Source organism: Bufo bufo, chromosome 6 (genome assembly GCF_905171765.1).
Source record: "Bufo bufo chromosome 6, aBufBuf1.1, whole genome shotgun sequence".
NCBI classification, from domain to species: domain Eukaryota; kingdom Metazoa; phylum Chordata; class Amphibia; order Anura; family Bufonidae; genus Bufo; species Bufo bufo.
In genome coordinates this window covers 35251789-35271523 of record NC_053394.1, presented here as the reverse complement: position 1 = coordinate 35271523, position 19735 = coordinate 35251789, and the positions used below count along the sequence as shown (strand labels likewise).

Genomic DNA, 19735 nt, shown 5'->3' with positions numbered 1-19735 from the left:
AAGGTATACAAATTAGTTTTCTTCTAGAAGGTAGAAAACTGTGTCACCAGTGCTATATATAGGTATTCTGGGGGCTTTAATATTGATGACCTGTCCTTCCAGCACACCCGCCGATCAGCTGTTTGAACAGGCCGCGGTGCTCCGCTCAGTGCTGCAGCCTCCTCACAGCTTGCCAAGCACAGCACCATACATTATATAGTGGCTGTACTAGGTATTGCAGCCCAGGTCCGTCCACTAGAATTGGACTGAGCTGCACATAGGCCATGTGACCAAAGAACGTGACATCACTAGCCAAGGAAGAGGATGCAACGCTCAATGGAGCTCTGAAGCCTCTTCATACAGCTGATCGGCAGGGGTGTCGGGAGTCGGAATCCCACCAATCAGATACTGATGACCTATCCTGAGGAGGGATCATCAATACTAAACTCTCAGCTATCCGAAGTCAGATTTCAAGTCTCTTTAATGGGTCAGACATCGACTTTCAGGGTTATTTCCTATAGGAGACCCTAGAGCAGGGGTCAGCAACCTTCGGCACTCCAGCTGTTGTGAAGCTACAATTCCCAACATGCTCCATTCATTTCTGTGAGAGTACTGGGAAGAGCAGAGCAAGCATGCATGCTGGGAGTTGTAGTTTCACAACAGCTAGAGCGCTGGACGTTGCCTACCCCTGCCCTAGAGACAGTTTTCTCCCTTCTGGAGGAGAGCCAATCTCTCATGGACACAATACTGCATAACGTCATATGGATTATGCTCTTCTTTTGTCCATAGGTGCAAATTCTGAAATTATTCATCCACTATTCACCGGGAGAAAAAAAAAAAGCCATGCAAGCGATCCAGCTGATATTATTATTTATTGCCTCGCTGATAGACTTATGCCGGCAACAGCTCCAGGCAGGAGCTCCACAGATCCGGCTGAGATTAGCCGGGACATCGAGGGTTCCTAATGAAGGTCGTCTGGAGGTTCTCTATAATGGTCAATGGGGCACCGTGTGTGATGATGACTTCAACATAGAGGTGGCCCACGTGGTCTGCAAGCAGCTGGGCTTTGAACTGGCCATGAACTGGGCGCATAGTGCGAAATATGGGCAAGGAGAAGGTAAATGTATCACTAATATCATGTTATATGACAGTGTAACCGAATACAGTGCTTTACGACGTGTTGTAAAAGGGGTCGCTCCGTCATATTTTGTCATAGGCTGGCTGTACAGATGAGACCCCTCTCCTCACCCCCCCTACATCCTCGCCTCAGCATGCGACCTGAACAGGGAGATGGAAGAAAGTCACTTCCAGACTCCTCTGGCGCCGACTTATCTCCCAAGAACCATAGTATTGGGACCGGGATGCCAAAGCTTCTTCAAACAGGGGATTGGCAGTAGTGTTGGTAGCAAATATTCGAAAAGCGTATTTGTTTTTGCGAATATCGGCACTTAGATAATTCGCAAATATTTAGAATACAGTGCTATATTCTCATAATGACGAATATTTTTTTTTTTTTTTTAACAGTACACATCAGGTGATCATCCGTCCCTTCTTCTAGCTTGTGGGCCAATGAGAAGACTTTGTCACAGCTTAGCAACATCCCTAGCAACCAATAGAAAAGTTGCCTACCCCACGCCGATATTTTTTGCGCGCATTACGCAAATAATACATTGCCAATTTTCACAATCAAGAATATAATCTTAAATTCGCGAAATTACGAAAATATATGACCTATATTCTACAAAATATTCACAAAATCAAATATTGCCCCTGCCACTCATCACTAAATGGCAGGGGTGCCAGTAGTCAGACCCCACCGATCAGATATTGATCACCTAGCCTGAGGATAGTTTATCCATACTGAACTTGCAGAAAATCCTCTGATGAAGGCAGCAATAGTTGACAATGTAGAGAGTGTGATCGTGAATCTCACCTATAAAATAATAGTTATTAGTAACTGGTGCCAGTAGAAAAGCCACACATGGGTGACAACAGGTTAAAAATGTGACCTGCTAGATCCCCTTTTTCCAAGACATATCTGTGGCTTCTAGCCTCTGATGGCTGCAGGCGGCTTTCTTCAATTGTTTTCTTTAGCGGTTTGCTACGGAGGTCAGATGTGTCTACTGTATTGTCTGTGATGAGACAACCCCTGTTCATCATTTATAGAACTTAGTACTCTTCTTGCAAGGTAATGTGACAGTTCAATATCTGTATCATGTGATTTTAGGTCCAACATTTTGCCAAATCCTCTACGTGAACATAAACATAAAAGATAAGATACTGGTCCCGGAAGCTGCCACTAGGGGGAGCTTAAGTGCTTACTGCATACTGTACTTTCATTGAGTTTAAAGTGAACCTGTCACCTGGATTTTGGGAATAGAGCTGAGGACATGGGTTGCTAGATCGCCGCTAGCACATCCACAATACCCAGTCCCCATAGCTCTGTGTGCTTTTATTGTGTAAAAAAAACTATTTGATACATATGCAAATGAACCTTAGATGAGTCCTGACCCGGAGACGAGTCCAGCGTGAAAGAGCCCAGCACAGCCCCGCATCCTCCGAATCTCCTCCTTGCTCCCCGACGTCACAAAGCTAGCGCATGCGCAGTGTCGGCATAGTGTTCCTTCCCTGTGCTGGCATCAGCCTCAGGTAACGAACTGCGCATGCACTAGCTCACGCATCGCGAGATTACGGCGCTCTAGCTTTCTGACGTCGGGGAGCAAGGAGGAGATTCGGAGGATGCGGGGCGGTGCTGGGCTCCTTCACGCTGGACTCATCTCAGGGACAGGACTCATCTAAGGTTAATTTGCATATCTATAAAAAAAAAAATACACAATAAAAGCACACAGAGCTATGGGGACTGGGTATTGCGGAAGTGCTAGCGGCCATCTAGCAACCCATGTCCTCAGCTCTATACACAAAATACCGGTGACAGGTTCCCTTTAAAGGCAGTGGACAGCTTTTAGTGTTATTTTTTTTATTTATTATTGAGTTCTACTTATTTTGGGCTAAAAACATTTTTACAACTTTATTCAATAGTTTTCCTCCAGGGCTTTTAGTTTCCCTGCACCTGCAGACTGTTGCTTATCCTCCTCATAACTTAGTTTAAATGATTGTGTATGAGCTGTAAAGATAAAGGCTACATAAAGGATTCACCGAGAAGGAGAAGCAGCAGTCTGCAGATACTGTGAAAATGAGGACTGTAGAGGACAAACTGTAGAATTATTTTTTAATAAAGTCCAATTGGAAAAATAATTTTAGCCCAAAATAAATAAAATAATTGGAATAATAGAATTTATTATACAATAATAAAAGAAAAAACGCAGCCCCAAAGGTGTCCACAGCCTTTAACATTTACAACACAGGTAAAAGAGTTTAAGATGAAGTTCCGTATATCTATGGCACAGTGATGGCTATACCATACAGGTGACACTCTACTGCAAAGACCAAGTGCAATAGAGCCGGACCGTGGTACGGTTACACGGATGCCAAATTATGTAGTGGGTCAGGATATGAGTATAATAGTCTATAGTTTTGTTTGTGAGGCCAATTGCAGCGTGCGCAGGGTACTAACACAGGGCCCATTAAGGTGTTATAATGCACGTCCCAGTTTAGGAATGCCAGAGTGGTCTAATGTCTCTGCATGGTAGTGGTAATGGTGTCAACGGTGTCTCCTAGCTGGGTACGGCTGGACTCCTGGATCCTGGCTCACTTGCAATAAAATGAGTGTGGTGCTAGTAAGAGTAATTGAGGAATTTTCAGCAGTAATTGAGATCCAGACCTTGGGTAAAGTTCAAACTTGTCTTTACTAGTTGTAACTTTCATCCAAGCGAGATACAGCATTAGTCTTTGGTCCCAGCAGGTATTGGCAATGTGTGGCAGGAATATATATCTTATGCTCTATCATGTTCCTGGAGCTTTTGCAAGAAAGGGACGTCTGCTTAGTAGCTCTGTAATGTGGCAGGAATTTATCTTCTGCACTATCTATCGTCTGCTGTCTTGAGGACTGACTAGCTGAGGAGGAATTTGGCTTCTCCTGGTCTCTGGACGGTACTCACAGTTGTGCTCACAGAGTATGGTTCTTCCTGGAGTTCTGGAGTTTGTCTGCTTGCTTTCTTCCAGCTGAGGCTGCAATGCTCAGGCTGGGGATGATAATCAATTGTCTCAGCCGAGACAAGATCCTGGCTTTAGATCCCTATATCTGGGAGCTCCTACACGCACAGCCTTCCCCTAGATGGGGTGGCTGGCACACTAACTCTAACTTCCTTCCCTCCCCATGAGGCAGGAAATGGACACAGCCCATTTCTGCTCACAGAAGGGGGAGCTAAACTGGAATGAACTATTCCAGTTCAGAAACACTAAACTGTAGCTAAGTCCTTGATGAACACATTGCTGCCACCTGCTGGTGAACATGAAAATTACAGCAAATACATTTGACAAGGATTTCAATGCACATATGTGAGAATATTATATGAAATTACACAAGATGACAAGGTAAATACACTTAACAGGTTGTAGCGGGGTATAAGAGTTTCGTAACACAACTCTGGGGTGTTACACAAGCTAGCCCTGATCCTGTTGCATTTAAGTGGTTACACACAGGAGAGCTATGGCAGCCAGGGCCTAACTTATGGCGTCCAGATCTGCCCATGTGTGGATTAAGCTACTACGCCCTTGGGGTAATTCTGCTCCAATAACAACCAGCAGAATTGTGAATACAGCTATTGCATATAATACAGGATAAGGCCTCATGCACACAAACGTATTTTGTTTCCGTGTCCGTTCCTTTTTTTTGCAGATAGGATGTGGACCCATTCATTTCAATGGGTACCGCAAAAATGCAGACAGCACACCGTGTGCTGTCCACATCAGTATGTCCGTTCCGTAGCCCAGCAAAACAAAATAGAACATGTCCTATTCTTGTCCGTTTTACGGACAATAATAGGCTGATCCGCAATTGCGAACGGCAAAACACATACGGTCATGTGCATGTAGCCTAAAGCTCAAGATCAGTCCAGGAGACTTAATATATAATGTAAGATAAAATAAGGATAAGTAATATATATACTGTACACAGTGGCTCCACCAGCAGAACAGTGAGTGCAGCTCTGGAGTATAATACATTATGTAACTCAGGATCAGTACAGGATAATGTAATGCAATGTACACAGTGGCTCCACCAGCAGAACAGTGAGTGCAGCTCTGGAGTATAATACATTATGTAACTCAGGATCAGTACAGGATAAGTAATATAATGTATGTACACTGACTCCACCAGCAGAATAGTGAGTACAGCTCTGGAGTATAATACAGCATGTAACTGAGGATCAGTACAGGATAAGTAATATGATGTACACAGTGACTCCACCAGCAGAATAGTGAGTGCAGCTCTGGAGTATAATACAGGATGTAACTCAGGATCAGTACAGGATAAGTAATGTATGTACACAGTGACTGTACCAGCAGTATAGTGAGTGCAGCTCTGGAGTATAATACAGGATGTAACTCAGGATCAGTACAGGATAAGTAATATATATACTGTACACAGTGACTGCACCTGCAGAATAGTGAGTACAGCTCTCGAGTATAATACATTATGTAACTCAGGATCAGTACAGGATAAGTAATGTATGTACACAGTGACTGTACCAGCAGAATAGTGAGTGCCGCTCTGGAGTAGAATACATTATGTAACTCAGGATCAGTACAGGATAAGTAATGTAATATATAAAATTTCTCCATGGATCAGAATGGAAGGGAAGAAATAAAGAAACTTTGAAGATTTTTAGGGCTGAAAACTGAATAGTAAAATAGTGAAGAGGGCATATATAATGGTATTATACACATAGAAGTTAAGACACAAGGTACATTGTTATTAGGTATTAATGTGTTCTCTGTGTCCCCAGGTCCCATCTGGCTGGATAATGTCCGGTGCTCCGGTGCTGAGAGTTCTCTGGAGAATGTGAATCTAACGGCTGGGGGGTCACTGACTGCAAGCACTCCGAGGATGTTGGCATACTATGTTCAAACAACTCGGCTGAGACCAGCAGAACAGCCTCAAGCAATCGCCGCCCAGGTAAGCACCACACAGCGCTGCCTGCACCATATAAACTCACCCCATTCTCTGCAAAAACAAAAAAATGCAAAAAAAAATGCACGTCTGGTTCACAGTATGTATTTTGTGCATCAGTTATGCCCATAGCAGTGATCTCCAACCTGTGGCTCCAGCTGCGAAACTTCAGCTCCCATCATACCCTAATGGTCCCAGGCTGTAAGGGCATGAGGGGAGTTGTAGAGGCACAGGTTGGGGAACATGCCCTATAGCATGTCTGAGGGTACAGATCATGACTCTAGGGGGGTGCACGCCCTGGTATGATGCTCAGCATTTAATAGGCAGGGCAGAGCATGGACCATAGCCTTGGGGTTAGTTGTCTTAGGAGTGGGAGAAGTGCAATAATTTCACAAGGATAACCTATGAACCAAATTTCTCTTCTCGGGTTCCAATGTTCCCCTATTGACAGGGAATTGGTTATTACTCATATTAGCTGTCAAGTTTATTCACACATTTCCAGGAGGAATAACAGAGGAATAGCTGAAAACAGTTCTAAGTTTTAGAGTTCTGTTGTATGGGAATGCAAATATCTACCGAAACAGACGTGTAAGGAGAGGTGCCTGGCGACAGTCCTGCCCAAACCCCTGCACAAAAAACGGTGGCACAGCCCCACTGACTTGCAAATCCCTGCACGGGCGTGGCAGCGAGCACAAGGTGGTTTACGAGAAACACTGAAGGAATTATGGATCATAATATTATGGCAAACTAGACCAACGGGAAATATCAATGGGAATCCTATAAAATGCCATTCAATAACATTGCGCATGTGGGCGCAGCAGTAAAATATCACCGAGGTCCTAGGACCGCTTCGTGCCACCAGAATAGGCTCAGACCCCACTGCCGCAGCAGAGCACTAGAGATCACGAGTTCACCAGCAGAAAATGTCAATGTCGCAATTACTGCCAAGAAATTGCAGTGAAAATGAGACTAATGTAAGAAGCATTACACTTTAATAATCCAGCTCTGTTATTTTATAGGCACGGCTCATCATTCAGCGTTACAATGTTCTAATTGTCCTCATTAGGAAGGTTGTGCAGTAAATGTCAGAATGTTCCCTGCGATTCGCTTTATTTCCGCTCCTCTGTGTACTCATGGCGCTCTCCACACAGGGCTGAATGCGTGGGCTATGTAAATGGCGAGGGTAACTAGGACGGATCCTGCGTGCTGCTTACATACAGAGGTAGGGCTCATTCAGACAGCCGTACGCTGTCCGTAAAAATGGATTGCATTCCGTATTTTGCGTACCCATAGACTTGAATGGGGCCATCTCCTGATTTTCACTGACAAGTATAGGACATGTTTCATTTGTTTTGCGGAGCTGTGGAATGTAAGAAAAGGGCCCCATAGAAGTCAATGGGTCTGCATCTAATCCACACAGAAAACGGCCGTCTGAATGAGCCCTTACATTTATATTACACGGACGACCTTCCATCTGAAACCATATGGGCAGCTGCAGATAATCGTTTGGCTTACTTAAATTTTAAAGGGGTTGTCCACTAGTGCACATGGGACCTCATAGAGAGAGGGGGCTTCCCTACTTGGGTGATGGAACATGGCTGTTAGTGGCCCCTCGTATCACTACTAGAGGTGACCCCAGATCATTACACCAGCAGTGGGAGCCGCGTGTCGCTCCGCAGCAAAGGCAGGATTGAAGCGCTCACCACCAGGTCTCCATACTGCAGCTTGACCATCGTCTGATCCCAAGCAGAACTAGGTTCACACTTAGACGATACTGTTCAGTCCATAGAAGTCCATATAATGGCCACCGTGCACCAAAATACCTTCCGGGCAGAGACAGGGGTGTGACGGGGCCACCTGTGTCTTGATGGTGGACAAAAAAACTGTGTGAGCTGCTCGTTTGGGGGATCAAACAAACCTCTCTTCTGGGTTGTCAGGAGCCTGTTCACTGTGTGTGCGTGTCTGACGTAACCAACCCACTGCTCCCAACATCTCCTAACAGCTCGTTCAGAACGGCCTAGATGGTGGGCAACTCATTGAAATGACCATCCTGCTCCTCTCAGTCCAGTGATCCATCTCCTCTCAGAGTCTGTCACCTGGCCAAAATGTCTTTGAGTGCATTACACAGGCATGTCTCCCAGTCAACGATCTCTCACCAAGAGGTACACTACCCAAAAGTAGCCTCTGAGTGCTTTTGTATAAGGTAATAGTGGAAGCACTTTTACGCCCTCTTGTGGCAAGACCCAGTATCTAATCAGACCACCCCAGTAATCATTACATAATTGCCTGAGACATAACTGCGTGCTGAGTTTTGCAGCTAATCCGACAGTTCTATCTGGTTGCGTTACTTTTTGTCAATGGGTGTAAGATTCCAGTTTCTCGATTACTAAAGAATATAATATCAGCCCACATATTCCCACTATACTGCTACTACAATTCAAATAATATGGCCATATATAGTACCATGAAAATAACCTCAAATACAGTCCAACTAATACTGTCATACAGTGCCAAGATAATATCCAGTATTCAAATAATACTGCCTTAAAGAGCCCACGTAATACTGCCATATAGAGGCAAAATAATATCCAGTATTCAAATAATACCGCCTTAAAGAGCCCACGTAATACTGCCAAATAGAGGCAAAAATATATCCAGTATTCAAATAATTCCGCCTAAGAGGCACACGGTAATACTGCATATAGAGGCAAAATAATATCCAGTATTCAAATAATACCCGCCTTAAAGAGCCCACCGAAATACTGCCATAGAGTGCCAAAATAATATCCAGTATTAAATTAGGACTGCCTTAAAGAGCCCACATAACACTGCCATATAGTGCCAAGATAATATCCAGTATTCTATTAATACCGCCTTAAATAGCCCACGAAATACTGCCATAGAGTGCCAAAATAATATCCAGTATTCAAATAATACTGCCTTAAAGAGCCCACGTAATACTGCCATATAGTTCCCTTAATATTAAATAATGCTGTGTGGTTATACTTTGCTCATGGGGCAGTATTAAGTGGTTAAACCTACGGCATTATCGGTGGCATGGGCATGTCACCGAAGTCTGGCGTTTTGGCGCAGTGCGTCTGTTCTTTCTAAATAAAAAATAGAAATATTCAGTCGGGAGACGTCCAAGAGCTACAGCAGCGCACAGAGTCGGACTGACTGTATGAATAGTGCCATAGCGCCCCCGCCTGCATTACCCCCCCCCCCTGCCTGACATACCAGTGGTGTTTCCTCGTCTCTGAGGCTTCCCAAAACTTCTCCAGAGCGTGCACGGATGAGATCAGTCATTTCATGGCCGGTGGAAGGATACAAGACATGACAAATCAAATTTTGCTCACCAAGAAATATGGGCTACAGGCCCAATCAAGGAGCAGTCATGACATACTTACTGCTGACTAAATAATAGCTACCGGAGATGAGCAGAGATGATTTGTCCAATAACTCCACATTCGCCTGTGACACCTATGGAAGACCATGGCAAATGATGTGCAAAAAGCAGGGGCGCACCACGAATGAGGCCAGGTGAGGCGATCGCCTCAGGCAGCACCAGGAAGGGGCAAGAGGGGGGGCAGCGGAAGGGCCACGGGCAATGAGCGCTTTCATTGTGGAATCGCTCATCTCTACATATTCAACTGCATCGTTGTACTCAGGACAGAAATACAGTTGAATGCTGTGAGGGGCACGGGAGGAATGTCTCCCTGGCCCACCGTTTCCTCTAATACGCTTTAGTCCTAGTTCCTGTAGCCTATCAGAGGCCGGTATCATCGTTATCGCGCTGCCGTTTCAGTTTTCACCTCAGGCAGCAGAAAGGCAAGGTGCAGCCCTGGCAAAAAGACAAACTCAGCTCTGCTGCATCAGGGCCAGATCACAGTGTCTGGTGTGTGCAGGCCTTGAGCAAATGCATGGGAAGGTGGGGGGGGGCATTTTTATTTGATCATCAAAAATGGTTCTTGAATTCTCATCTCAGATCCACAGGATGCGGCGGTCAGAGGTGATTGCACCGACCCCAACAACTAAGCGTGCGGTGCTATGTTGTTTCTGTAACTCCCATAAAAGTGAATGCGAGTTACCAAACAATGCCTTAAAATGTAACTTTGGGGCCCCATAGTAAAACTTCTAGTGGGGCCCCACTCCACCATAACCAGATTTAGAAATATGTTCAGAAAGCGTTTAGAATTATTTTGGTCTCCCTAATGCACAGGCATAATGCCCACAGTAATGTCATACAAAAATATGAAGAAATCCAGCTTCCATAAAAATCATGTTTGGAGTGATGTCACATTACAGAGATAATGCTCAGAGTGATGTCACAGTACAGGGATAATGCTCAGAGTGATGTCACATTACAGAGATAATGCTCAGAGTGATGTCACCGTACAGGGATAATGCTCAGAGTGATGTCACATTACAGAGATAATGCTCAGAGTGATGTCACCGTACAGGGATAATGCTCAGAGTGATGTCACCGTACAGGGATAATGCTCAGAGTGACGTCACCGTACAGGGATAATGCTCAGAGTGATGTCACAGTACAGAGATAATGCTCAGAGTGATGTCACCGTACAGGGATAATGCTCAGAGTGATGTCACAGTACAGGGATAATGCTCAGAGTGATGTCACAGTACAGGGATTCATTGTCAAATTATAAGCACAGGAATAATGTAGTGATGTCACAGAAGAGGGGTGAGGCACACAGTGATCTTACCACAGTGAAGTTATGGTGCAGGTATTTATACAGTGATGTTACAGTACAGGGATAATGCTCACAGTGACATCACATTGTAGGGATAAAGTACTTAGAGATGTCACAGTGTAGTAATAAAGCTCATAATGATGTCACAGTGCAGGTATAATGCTCACAGTGATGTCACAGTATAGATTATAATACACCCAGTGATGTCACACTAAAAAAATATTGCTCAAAGTGATACTGCAGTGTAGGGATAAAGCTCATAGTAATGTCACAGTGCAAGGATAATGCTCACAGCTATGTCACAGTTCAGATAGAAGGCAAGCAGTGATGTCATATTGCAGACATATCACATAACAGGAATTCTGCTCCTAAGGCCACCGGGATATTGTCCCGCATTAAACGAGGCATGGACTCGCGGGGCAGGGATGTAATATTACCACTTTACAAAACGTTGGTGCGGCCTCATCTGGAATATGCAGTTCAGTTCTGGGCACCAGTCCATAGAAAGGATGCACTGCAGCTGGAAAAAGTACAGAGGAGAGCGACTAAACTGATAAGGGGCATGGAGGGTCTTAGTTTTGAAGAAAGATTAAAATAATTGAATTTATTTAGTCTTGAGAAGAGACGTCTAAGGGGGGACATTATTAACCTGTACAAATATATAAATGGGCCGTACAAAAAATACGGTGAAAAACTGTTCCATGTAAAATGCGTTAAAAAGACGATGGGGCACTGCCTCCGACTGGAGAGGAAAAAGTTCAGTCTCCAGAAGCGTCTAAGCTTCTTTACTGTAAGAACTGTGAATCTGTGGAATAATCTTCCTCAGGACGTGGTCACAGCAGGAACAGTGGACAGTTTAAAAAAGGGTTTAGACGAATGCTTAAAAGTAAATGACATTAATGCTTATGAAAACGTGTAGAAATCTGGGTCTCACTCCCTTCTGGGATTCGCGTCCCCACCTATCCCTTGGTTGAACTTGATGGACTTATGTCTTTTTTCAACCGTATTAACTATGTAACTATGGATGATGCAAATAAATAAGGTCACCGTGTACCCCATGACATCACAGCAAAGGGTAGATAATAATGTAGCATGAAGACATAATGCTCACAGTGATGTCACAGTACAGATATAATGTACACATGATGTCAGAGCTCAGGAATATTGCAAAACGTAATGCCATGGAGAAGTAATGATGCACTCAGTATTAGGAGGGGCCACATTTTATTTGCCCCACCCCTTCCATAGTCATCACTGACTGCCTCTTAAGGGCGCTGTACCTGTTGGGCCCCATAGCCGCTGCTATACCTTCTACCCTAGTAGTTGTGCCCATGTTAATGAAGCAGAATACCACACTAGATATATATCGTGCTTCCGCATCTCACCTGGCTGTATTGCATTGTTTCCGCACCTCTCTTCACCTGTATGGGGGTTACAGAAGCAGCGTAGCTCAGCCATTTCCATAGTCCTGACCACCTCTAGCCGCAGCACACCGACCTCGAAGGGGTCATGTGTACCTACCGTGCATCATTACTTTGAATTAATAGTAGTATACAAGTGAGTTACATGTCACCTACTGTTCTGCCCGTGTAAATGGTGTCAGTCTTCACTGTCATTCTGGCATTCTATTCCAGAGCAAGAATGAACTGTGCAAACGTATGCATTGACAGTTAATTTACTCTTCGTCAGCACACAAAGAAAATCGAGGAGGTTAGAATAAGCCCATTTCTCTGCCCGTGCCCAAGGCAAGCCTCCCCCGTCAAAGAGGGCATTGTTGAAGTGAACACCACGGCAGGTGGCGGCAGGTCTGTGACAATGAAGGACCATCGATAACAGCAGGGTGGTAATGCGGAATGATGGTTTCCTGGAGAAGTTCAACCCAACAACCCAGTTTTACAGGTAAAGCCCGACACTTCTATCCTGTACGAATCACCATCTTTCAGTTTTGCGCATCTGATTCTGCTTGATCAGTAGACTTGCTGATCGGGTTCTGAGAAAGCTGGGTAGGACGTAACAGTAGGAGATATCGTTACCACTGATTATTTAGATTTTAAGTGGAAACCCCCTTAATTGCTTCTTGTATGGCTCTCCTCCAGTGCTGTCTATTTATGTTGTGTGATAGCGTGGGCACAGAAGGTGACTGTATCCTCGCCAGCGGGTGCCCACTGTAATATACAGTACATGACCAAAAGTTTGGACATACCTTCTCATTCAAAGAGTTTTCTTTATTTACATGACTATGAAAATTGTAGATTCACACTGAAGGCATCAAACTATGAATTAACACATTTGGAATTATATACATAACAAACAAGTGTGAAACAACTGAAAATATGTCATATTCTAGGTTCTTCAAAGTGGCCACCTTTTGCTTTGATTACTGCTATGCACACTCTTGGCATTCTCTTGATTGAGCTTCAAGAGGTAGTCCCCTGAAATGGTTTTCACTTCACAGTGTGCCCTGTCAGTTTAATAAGTGGGATTTCTTGCCTTATAAATGGGGTTGGGACCATCATTTGCGTTGAGAGAAGTAGCTGGATACACAGCTGATAGTCCTACTGAATATGACTGTTAGAAATTGTATTTATGGCAAGAAAAAGCAGCTAAGTAAAGAAAAACTAGTGGCCATCATTACTTTAAGAAATGAAGGTCAGTCAGTCAGGCCGAAAAATTGGGAAACTTGAAAGTAAGGGCTATTTGACCATTAAGGAGAGTGATGGGGTGCTGCGCCAGATGACTGGCCTCCACAGTCACCGGACCTGAACCCAATCGAGATGGTTTGGGGTGAGACTGGACCGCAGAGTGAAGGCAAAAGGGCCAACCAAGTGCTAAGCATCTCTGGGAACTCCTTCAGACTGTTGGAAGACCATTTCAGGGGAACTACCTCTTGAAGCTCATCAAGAGAATGCCTAAGAGTGTGCAAAGCAGTAATCAAAGCAAAAGGTGGCTACTTTGAGAGAACCTAGAATATGACATATTTTCAGTTGTTTCACACTTGTTTGTTATGTAAATAATTCCACATGTGTTAATTCATAGTTTTGATGCCTTCATAGTCATGAAAATAATGAAAACTCTATGAATGAGAAGGTGTGCCCACTTTTGGGTCTGTACTGTAATATGTGCCATATACTGCTGATAACTCATCACCTGTTTAAGCCTTAAACATCACATTCAGTAGCAGCTAGTGCACCTAAGTGGTCTTTCCATCCCATCAGTGCTAATGGGTTTCTATGGCAGCTGGAGGTCTAACAAAGGTCAGCCTATTATCTCAATGTGCCTGTTAAGCCCTGACAGGCGGTTGTAACACTGACAGGCACACTACCCTACAATACAAAGTAGTATATAGTAAATCTCACTAGTAGGAAAATGTAAAGAAAAATTCAAATTACATTAAAAAATCATAACAGCCTGTCAAATAAAGATAACATATCATTTATGTACCATACAGTAGGCAACGTTAAAAAAAAACAATATTGGAAATGTTTTGCCCATTAAAAAAGCTAAAGGGGTTTTCTACGATGGCCTATAGGTCATTAATATCAGATCGGTGATAAAACAGCTGATGGGTGGGGGTTTTGCACCAGCCAGGGTCCCGGCCACCAGAGACTAGTGATGTCGCGAACATAAAATTTTCAGTTCGCGAACAGCGAACGAGAACTTCCGCAAATGTTCGCGAACTGGCGAACCGGGCGAACCGCCATAGACTTCAATAGACAGGCGAATTTTAAAACCCACAGGGACTCTTTCTGGCCACAATAGTGATGAGAAAGTTGTTTCAAGGGGTCTAACACCTGGACTGTGGCATGCCGGAGGGGGATCTATGGCAAAACTCCCATGGAAAATTACGTAGTGGACGCAGAGTCGGGTTTTAATCCATAAAGGGCATAAATCAACTAACATTCCTAAATTGTTTGGAATAACGTGCTTTAAAACATCCAGTGTGTGTATACGATCAGGTATGATGTTGTATCGATCAGGTAGTGTAAGGGTTACGCCCGCATCACAGACATTGACAGACCAAACTCCCCTTTTAATGCACCGCAAACAGTTCATTTGCACAACCGCAAACTCCCCATTTGCACAAGGTTGGATACCAAGCTAGCCACGTCCCGGTGATGTCATTGAAGGTTTCTTCCTCCACCCAGCCACGTACAACACCAAGGGTCCCCGAAAGGTCAATTGAATTGATTTTTCGAACGGGGAGATGGTTAAAAAAACGCTGGCTCCCTCCCCTTTGTTTTTATCCACGGTGACTGCGTCTGCGCCGTGCAATTTACTGTCACACCCGATATGTGTGGTATTTTCTGTAGTACTATTCTCATCAGTTTAATCCTCTAACGTCCCCGACTCCCCCAATCTGGGGGCCATTTATTAACAGATTTTTCGGACGGGGAGATGGTTAAAAAAACGCTGGCTCCCTCCACTCTGTTTTAATCCACGGTGACTGCGTCTGCGCCGTGCAATTTACTGTCACACCCGATATGAGTGGTATTTTCTGTAGTACTATTCTCATCAGTTTAATCCCTCTAAACGTCCCAATCTGGGTGCCATTTATTGATTAGATTTTTCGAACGGGGAGAGGTATCAGTGGTTGGCACTGGCAGTGGGCACACTACAGTCAGTAGAAGCGGGCCTGACACACACTGGCAGCAGGCAAGCAACTGAAATTACACTAAGTGTAAAAATTAAATGCCTTATTTATCGGCAAGCTACTGTGCCACCCGGTATGAGTGGTTGCACTGGCAGTGGGCACACTACAGTCAGTGGAAGAGGGCCTGACACACACTGGCAGCAGGCAAGCAACTGAATTTAGACTACTGTCTAAAAATTAAATGCCTTATTTATCGGCAAGCTACTGTGCCACCACCCGGTATCAGTGGTTGGCACTGGCAGTGGGCACACTACAGTCAGTTGAAGTCGGCCTGACACACACTAGCAGCAGGCAAGCAGCTGAAATTACACTAAAGTGTAAAAATTAAATGCCTTTTTTAAGCAAAGTCCTGTGCCACTCGGGATGACAGGGTGGGCACTGGCAGTGGGCACACTACAGTCAGTTGAAGTCGGCCTGACACACACTGGCAGGCAACTAACCTTAGATTAAAGTGTAAAAATGAAGTGCCTTTTTTTAAGCAAAGTCCTGTCCACACGGGATGACAGGGGTGGGCACTGGCAGTGGGCACACTACAGTCAGTGAAGTCGGCCTGACACACACTAGCAGCAGCAAGCAGCTGAAATTACACTAAAGTGTAAAAATTAAATGCCTTTTTTATGCAAAGTCCTGTGCCAGCCGGTATGAGTGGTGGGCACTGGCAGTGGGCACACTACAGTCAGTGGAAGTCAGCCTGACACACACTGGCAGGCAACTAACCTTAGATTAAAGTGTAAAAATTAAGTGCCTTTTTTAAGCAAAGTCCTGTGCCACACGGAATGACAGGGGTGAGCACTGCAGTGGGCACACTACAGTCTGTGGGCCTGCAGCTCCTTACACACAGGCAGGCCAGGCAACTGCAATATGTATATAAAGGAAAAAAAAAAAGCAGACTAATGTTGCAGCCCTAAAAAGGGCTTTTTGGGGTGCTGTCAGGACGCTGTCCTTACAGCAGAGATCAGATGAGTCTTTCAGGACTGGAGTGGACACTGAATTCACTAGCCTAGCTATCGATTTCCCAATTAAATCAGCAGCAGTTACAGTCTCTCCCTCCTCTCACTAAGACTGCAGCTTCAGAATGAATCTAAAATGGATGCTGTGCAGGAGGTGGGAGGGTCTGGGAGGGAGGGTAGCTGCTGATTGGCTGGAATGTGTCTGCTGACTGTGAGGTACAGGGTCAAAGTTTGCTCAATGATGATGTATAGGGGGGGGCGACCGGAACATCGCATGTGTTCGCGCCGGCAGAGGTGAACGCGAACAAGCTATGTTCGCCGGGAACTGTTCGCCGTCGGATAGTTCGGGCCATCTCTACCAGAGACCGACACTTTTTTCCTATAGTCTGGAAGCACGACCACCAGTGTTGGATTGCGGGTGGTCTTAACCATGGAAACGAGCAGTGTATAATGAGAAAAATGAATCCAGCCAACAAAGAAGGCAATATGGACAATCACGATACATTAGTAAGGGCCCTGTATTAACCTTATCTGCCGAAGTTACAGGTCTACTTCATACATGGATACATCTAGATATTTACCTCTCATGGAAGACTGACTCTCCATATAGGCATACAGTGACATACGCCGCCACTGGCACGGTGTAGACAGAATAGCGTAGTGTCTTACAGCGCAAAAAAACGCTGTGATGCCGCATACTAAGGCCGTCATATGCCATAGGACGCTCCTTTAGCTTATGCTGGGTGGATGGGGCCCTTTGGATGAGCTTCACGCATGTGGTGAAAGCTTTCCTGAGAATGTAGTCCAGTGTGGCCAGTGCCTTTGTGGTCAGCCATAACATTTCAAACCCCTTACTAAAGGTGAGGTAAATCACACTGAATGGCGCCTGTCGACGGTTGGGATATGTTAGGCGCCAACAGTCAGTTCTTAAAGTTGATGTTGAAAGCAGGAAAAATGGGCAAAAACGTTGATCGGAGCAACTTTGGAAAGTGCAAAACATGGGACAACTGGGTCATGGTGGGTGCACAAGGCTCATGGACAGCTACTGTACCACAAATTGCTAAAAAAAAAAAATCCTGCTGGTTATGAAAGGTGCCAGGACGCACACGTCATCACGGCTTGTTGTGTTTGCGTATGTTATGTGGTTTTAATGTTTTGGCTGATCAGTGTAAAGTCTCATTCTGACAGAAATTCTGTTGACGTAAGGCACCTTATGGCGCCTGTAGGTCGGATGTCGTGTGAGGACACTATATTGCTACCTTCACGTCCACGTATGTTGTCCACAATGCTGCAAACCCTCCATCAGCGGCAAAGTCTAATTATACATTTTATCTCACAGAAAAAGCCTGTGGTCGAGAGGAGCGGGGTGTAGCACATGAATGTGCTATTCTTATGGGCAGTCCTATGTAATTTACTCTTGTCCTGGCATTGGTTTTCCGTAAGGCTTTTCTTGGAAGCTGGATGTTTTTCGAGTCGTATTGTCACGTAGAACATGCCAGGAATCCAATGTCTAAGTATTCGATCTCCTACAAAATTTGGGTGACAGTCATTCCCAGGAGCCCATAGGAGGTTGTCATGCAGCTTTCCATAATCCTGGTAAAGAAAGGGCAACTTGGGTCTCCAGTGGGTATTTGTGGGCCAGGGCCCAGGGACATATAGAAAAAGTCATAGGGTCCCATGGCAAACTCAGAATGAGCCTGCAAAGTATGGGTCAGATAAATTTGGTAGGTATTTGCCACAGAATCTGAAGTTTTTACCGGTGGTTTTGCAGTTTGAAGGCTGCGGATTAGCCCCATTGAACAGGACTCTGCCATGGTTTCCATTTCCTCATTGAAACCATTCCAAAAATGGACATTTTCCTTTCTTGACATGGACTTTAAATTCAGAATCACGGTGCAGATGCCGCATGGATTATGGTGCTAAAATCCACCCTAAGGGGTCTGCCACATATGCATGCAGCCATCACAAGGAGGAAACTAACTGCATATAGATTTAAACATTTAGTACTGCATTCCATAACAGCTGTATAAATCTGTATGTGGTGAGCTCCCCCTAGTGGCTGGTGTGGACACTGTGAAAGTATTCGGAAGCAGATCAGTGCCAGACCCTCGAACCAGAGGCCCCACAGTATTCGTATACCCTGATACTAGGGTGGGTACACCTCAGGCTGGGTCGTATCTCTAGCCCCATTACTAAGAGGCAGCAGGAATATGAAATCAAACTAGAAGAATGGTCAGAACTCTGGCAACTGAAATTTAATGTGGATAAGTGCAAGATAATGCACCTGGGGCGTAAAAACCCAAGGGCAGAATATAGAAGATTGACACAGTCCTGACCTCAGTATCTGAGGAAAGGGATTTAGGAGTAATTATTTCAGAAGACTTAAAGGTGGGAAGACAATGTAATAGAGCAGCACGAAATGCCAGCAGAATGCTTGGATGTATAGGGAGAGGTATAAGCAGTAGAAAGAGTGAAGTGCTTATGCCGCTGTACAGAACACTGGTGAGACCTCACTTGGGAGTATTGTGCGCAGTACTGGAGGCCATATCTCCAGAAGGATATAGATACTCTAGAGAGAGTTCAGAGAAGAGCTACTAAACTAGTACATGGATTGCAGGATAAAACTTACCAGGAAAGATTAAAGGACCTTAACATGTATAGCTTGGAAGAAAGAAGAGACAGAGGGGATATGATAGAAACTTTTAAATACATAAAGGGAATCAACTCGGTAAAGGAGGAGAGCATATTTAAAAGAAGAAAAACTACCACGAGAGGACACAGTTTTAAATTAGAGGGGCAAAGGTTTAAAATGTAATATAAGAAGTATTACTTTACTGAGAGAGTAGTGGATGCATGGAATAGCCTTCCTGCAGAAGTGGTAGCTGCAAATACAGTGAAGGGGTTTAAGCATGCATGGATAGGCATAAGGCCATGCTTCATATAAGATAAGGGCCGGGGGCTATCCATAGTATTCAGTATATTGGGCAGACTAGATGGGCCAAATGGTTTCTTATCTGCCGACACATTCTATGTTTCTATGTTTCTATGTAAATAACATTAATCCTGAGATGTTAATTACTGATCTCCTCGCCGCTCGTTGCCTTGTGACATTGATGCGCTTAATCATTGCTTGTGGCGAGTGCTTCTTACAGGAAGAAATCGCCTTAGGGTACTTTCACACTTGCGGCAGAGGATTCCGGCAGGCAGTTCCGTCGCCGGAACTGCCTGCCGGATCCGTCAAAACGCATGCAAACTGATGGCATTTGTCTGACGGATCCGTCTCTCCGGTGTCATCCGGAAAAACGGATCTGGCATTTATTTTTTTCAAATTTTTGCGGTCTGAGCATGCACAGACCGCAATGCCGGATCTGTT

General features: G+C 44.7%; 1 protein-coding gene across 1 annotated transcript in view; it reads left to right on the top strand.

Moving 5' to 3' along the window:
- The first annotated feature begins 5919 nt into the window (after positions 1 to 5919).
- LOXL4 (lysyl oxidase like 4) overlaps positions 5920 to 19735 on the top strand; it is a 94249-nt gene continuing 80433 nt past the window's right edge. Inside the window, exons 1-2 of the mRNA XM_040437145.1 lie at positions 5920 to 6055; positions 12451 to 12660. Coding sequence (XP_040293079.1) covers positions 12608 to 12660 — 53 coding nt within the window. The 5' untranslated portion in view covers positions 5920 to 6055; positions 12451 to 12607. The remainder of the gene's footprint in view (positions 6056 to 12450; positions 12661 to 19735) is intronic.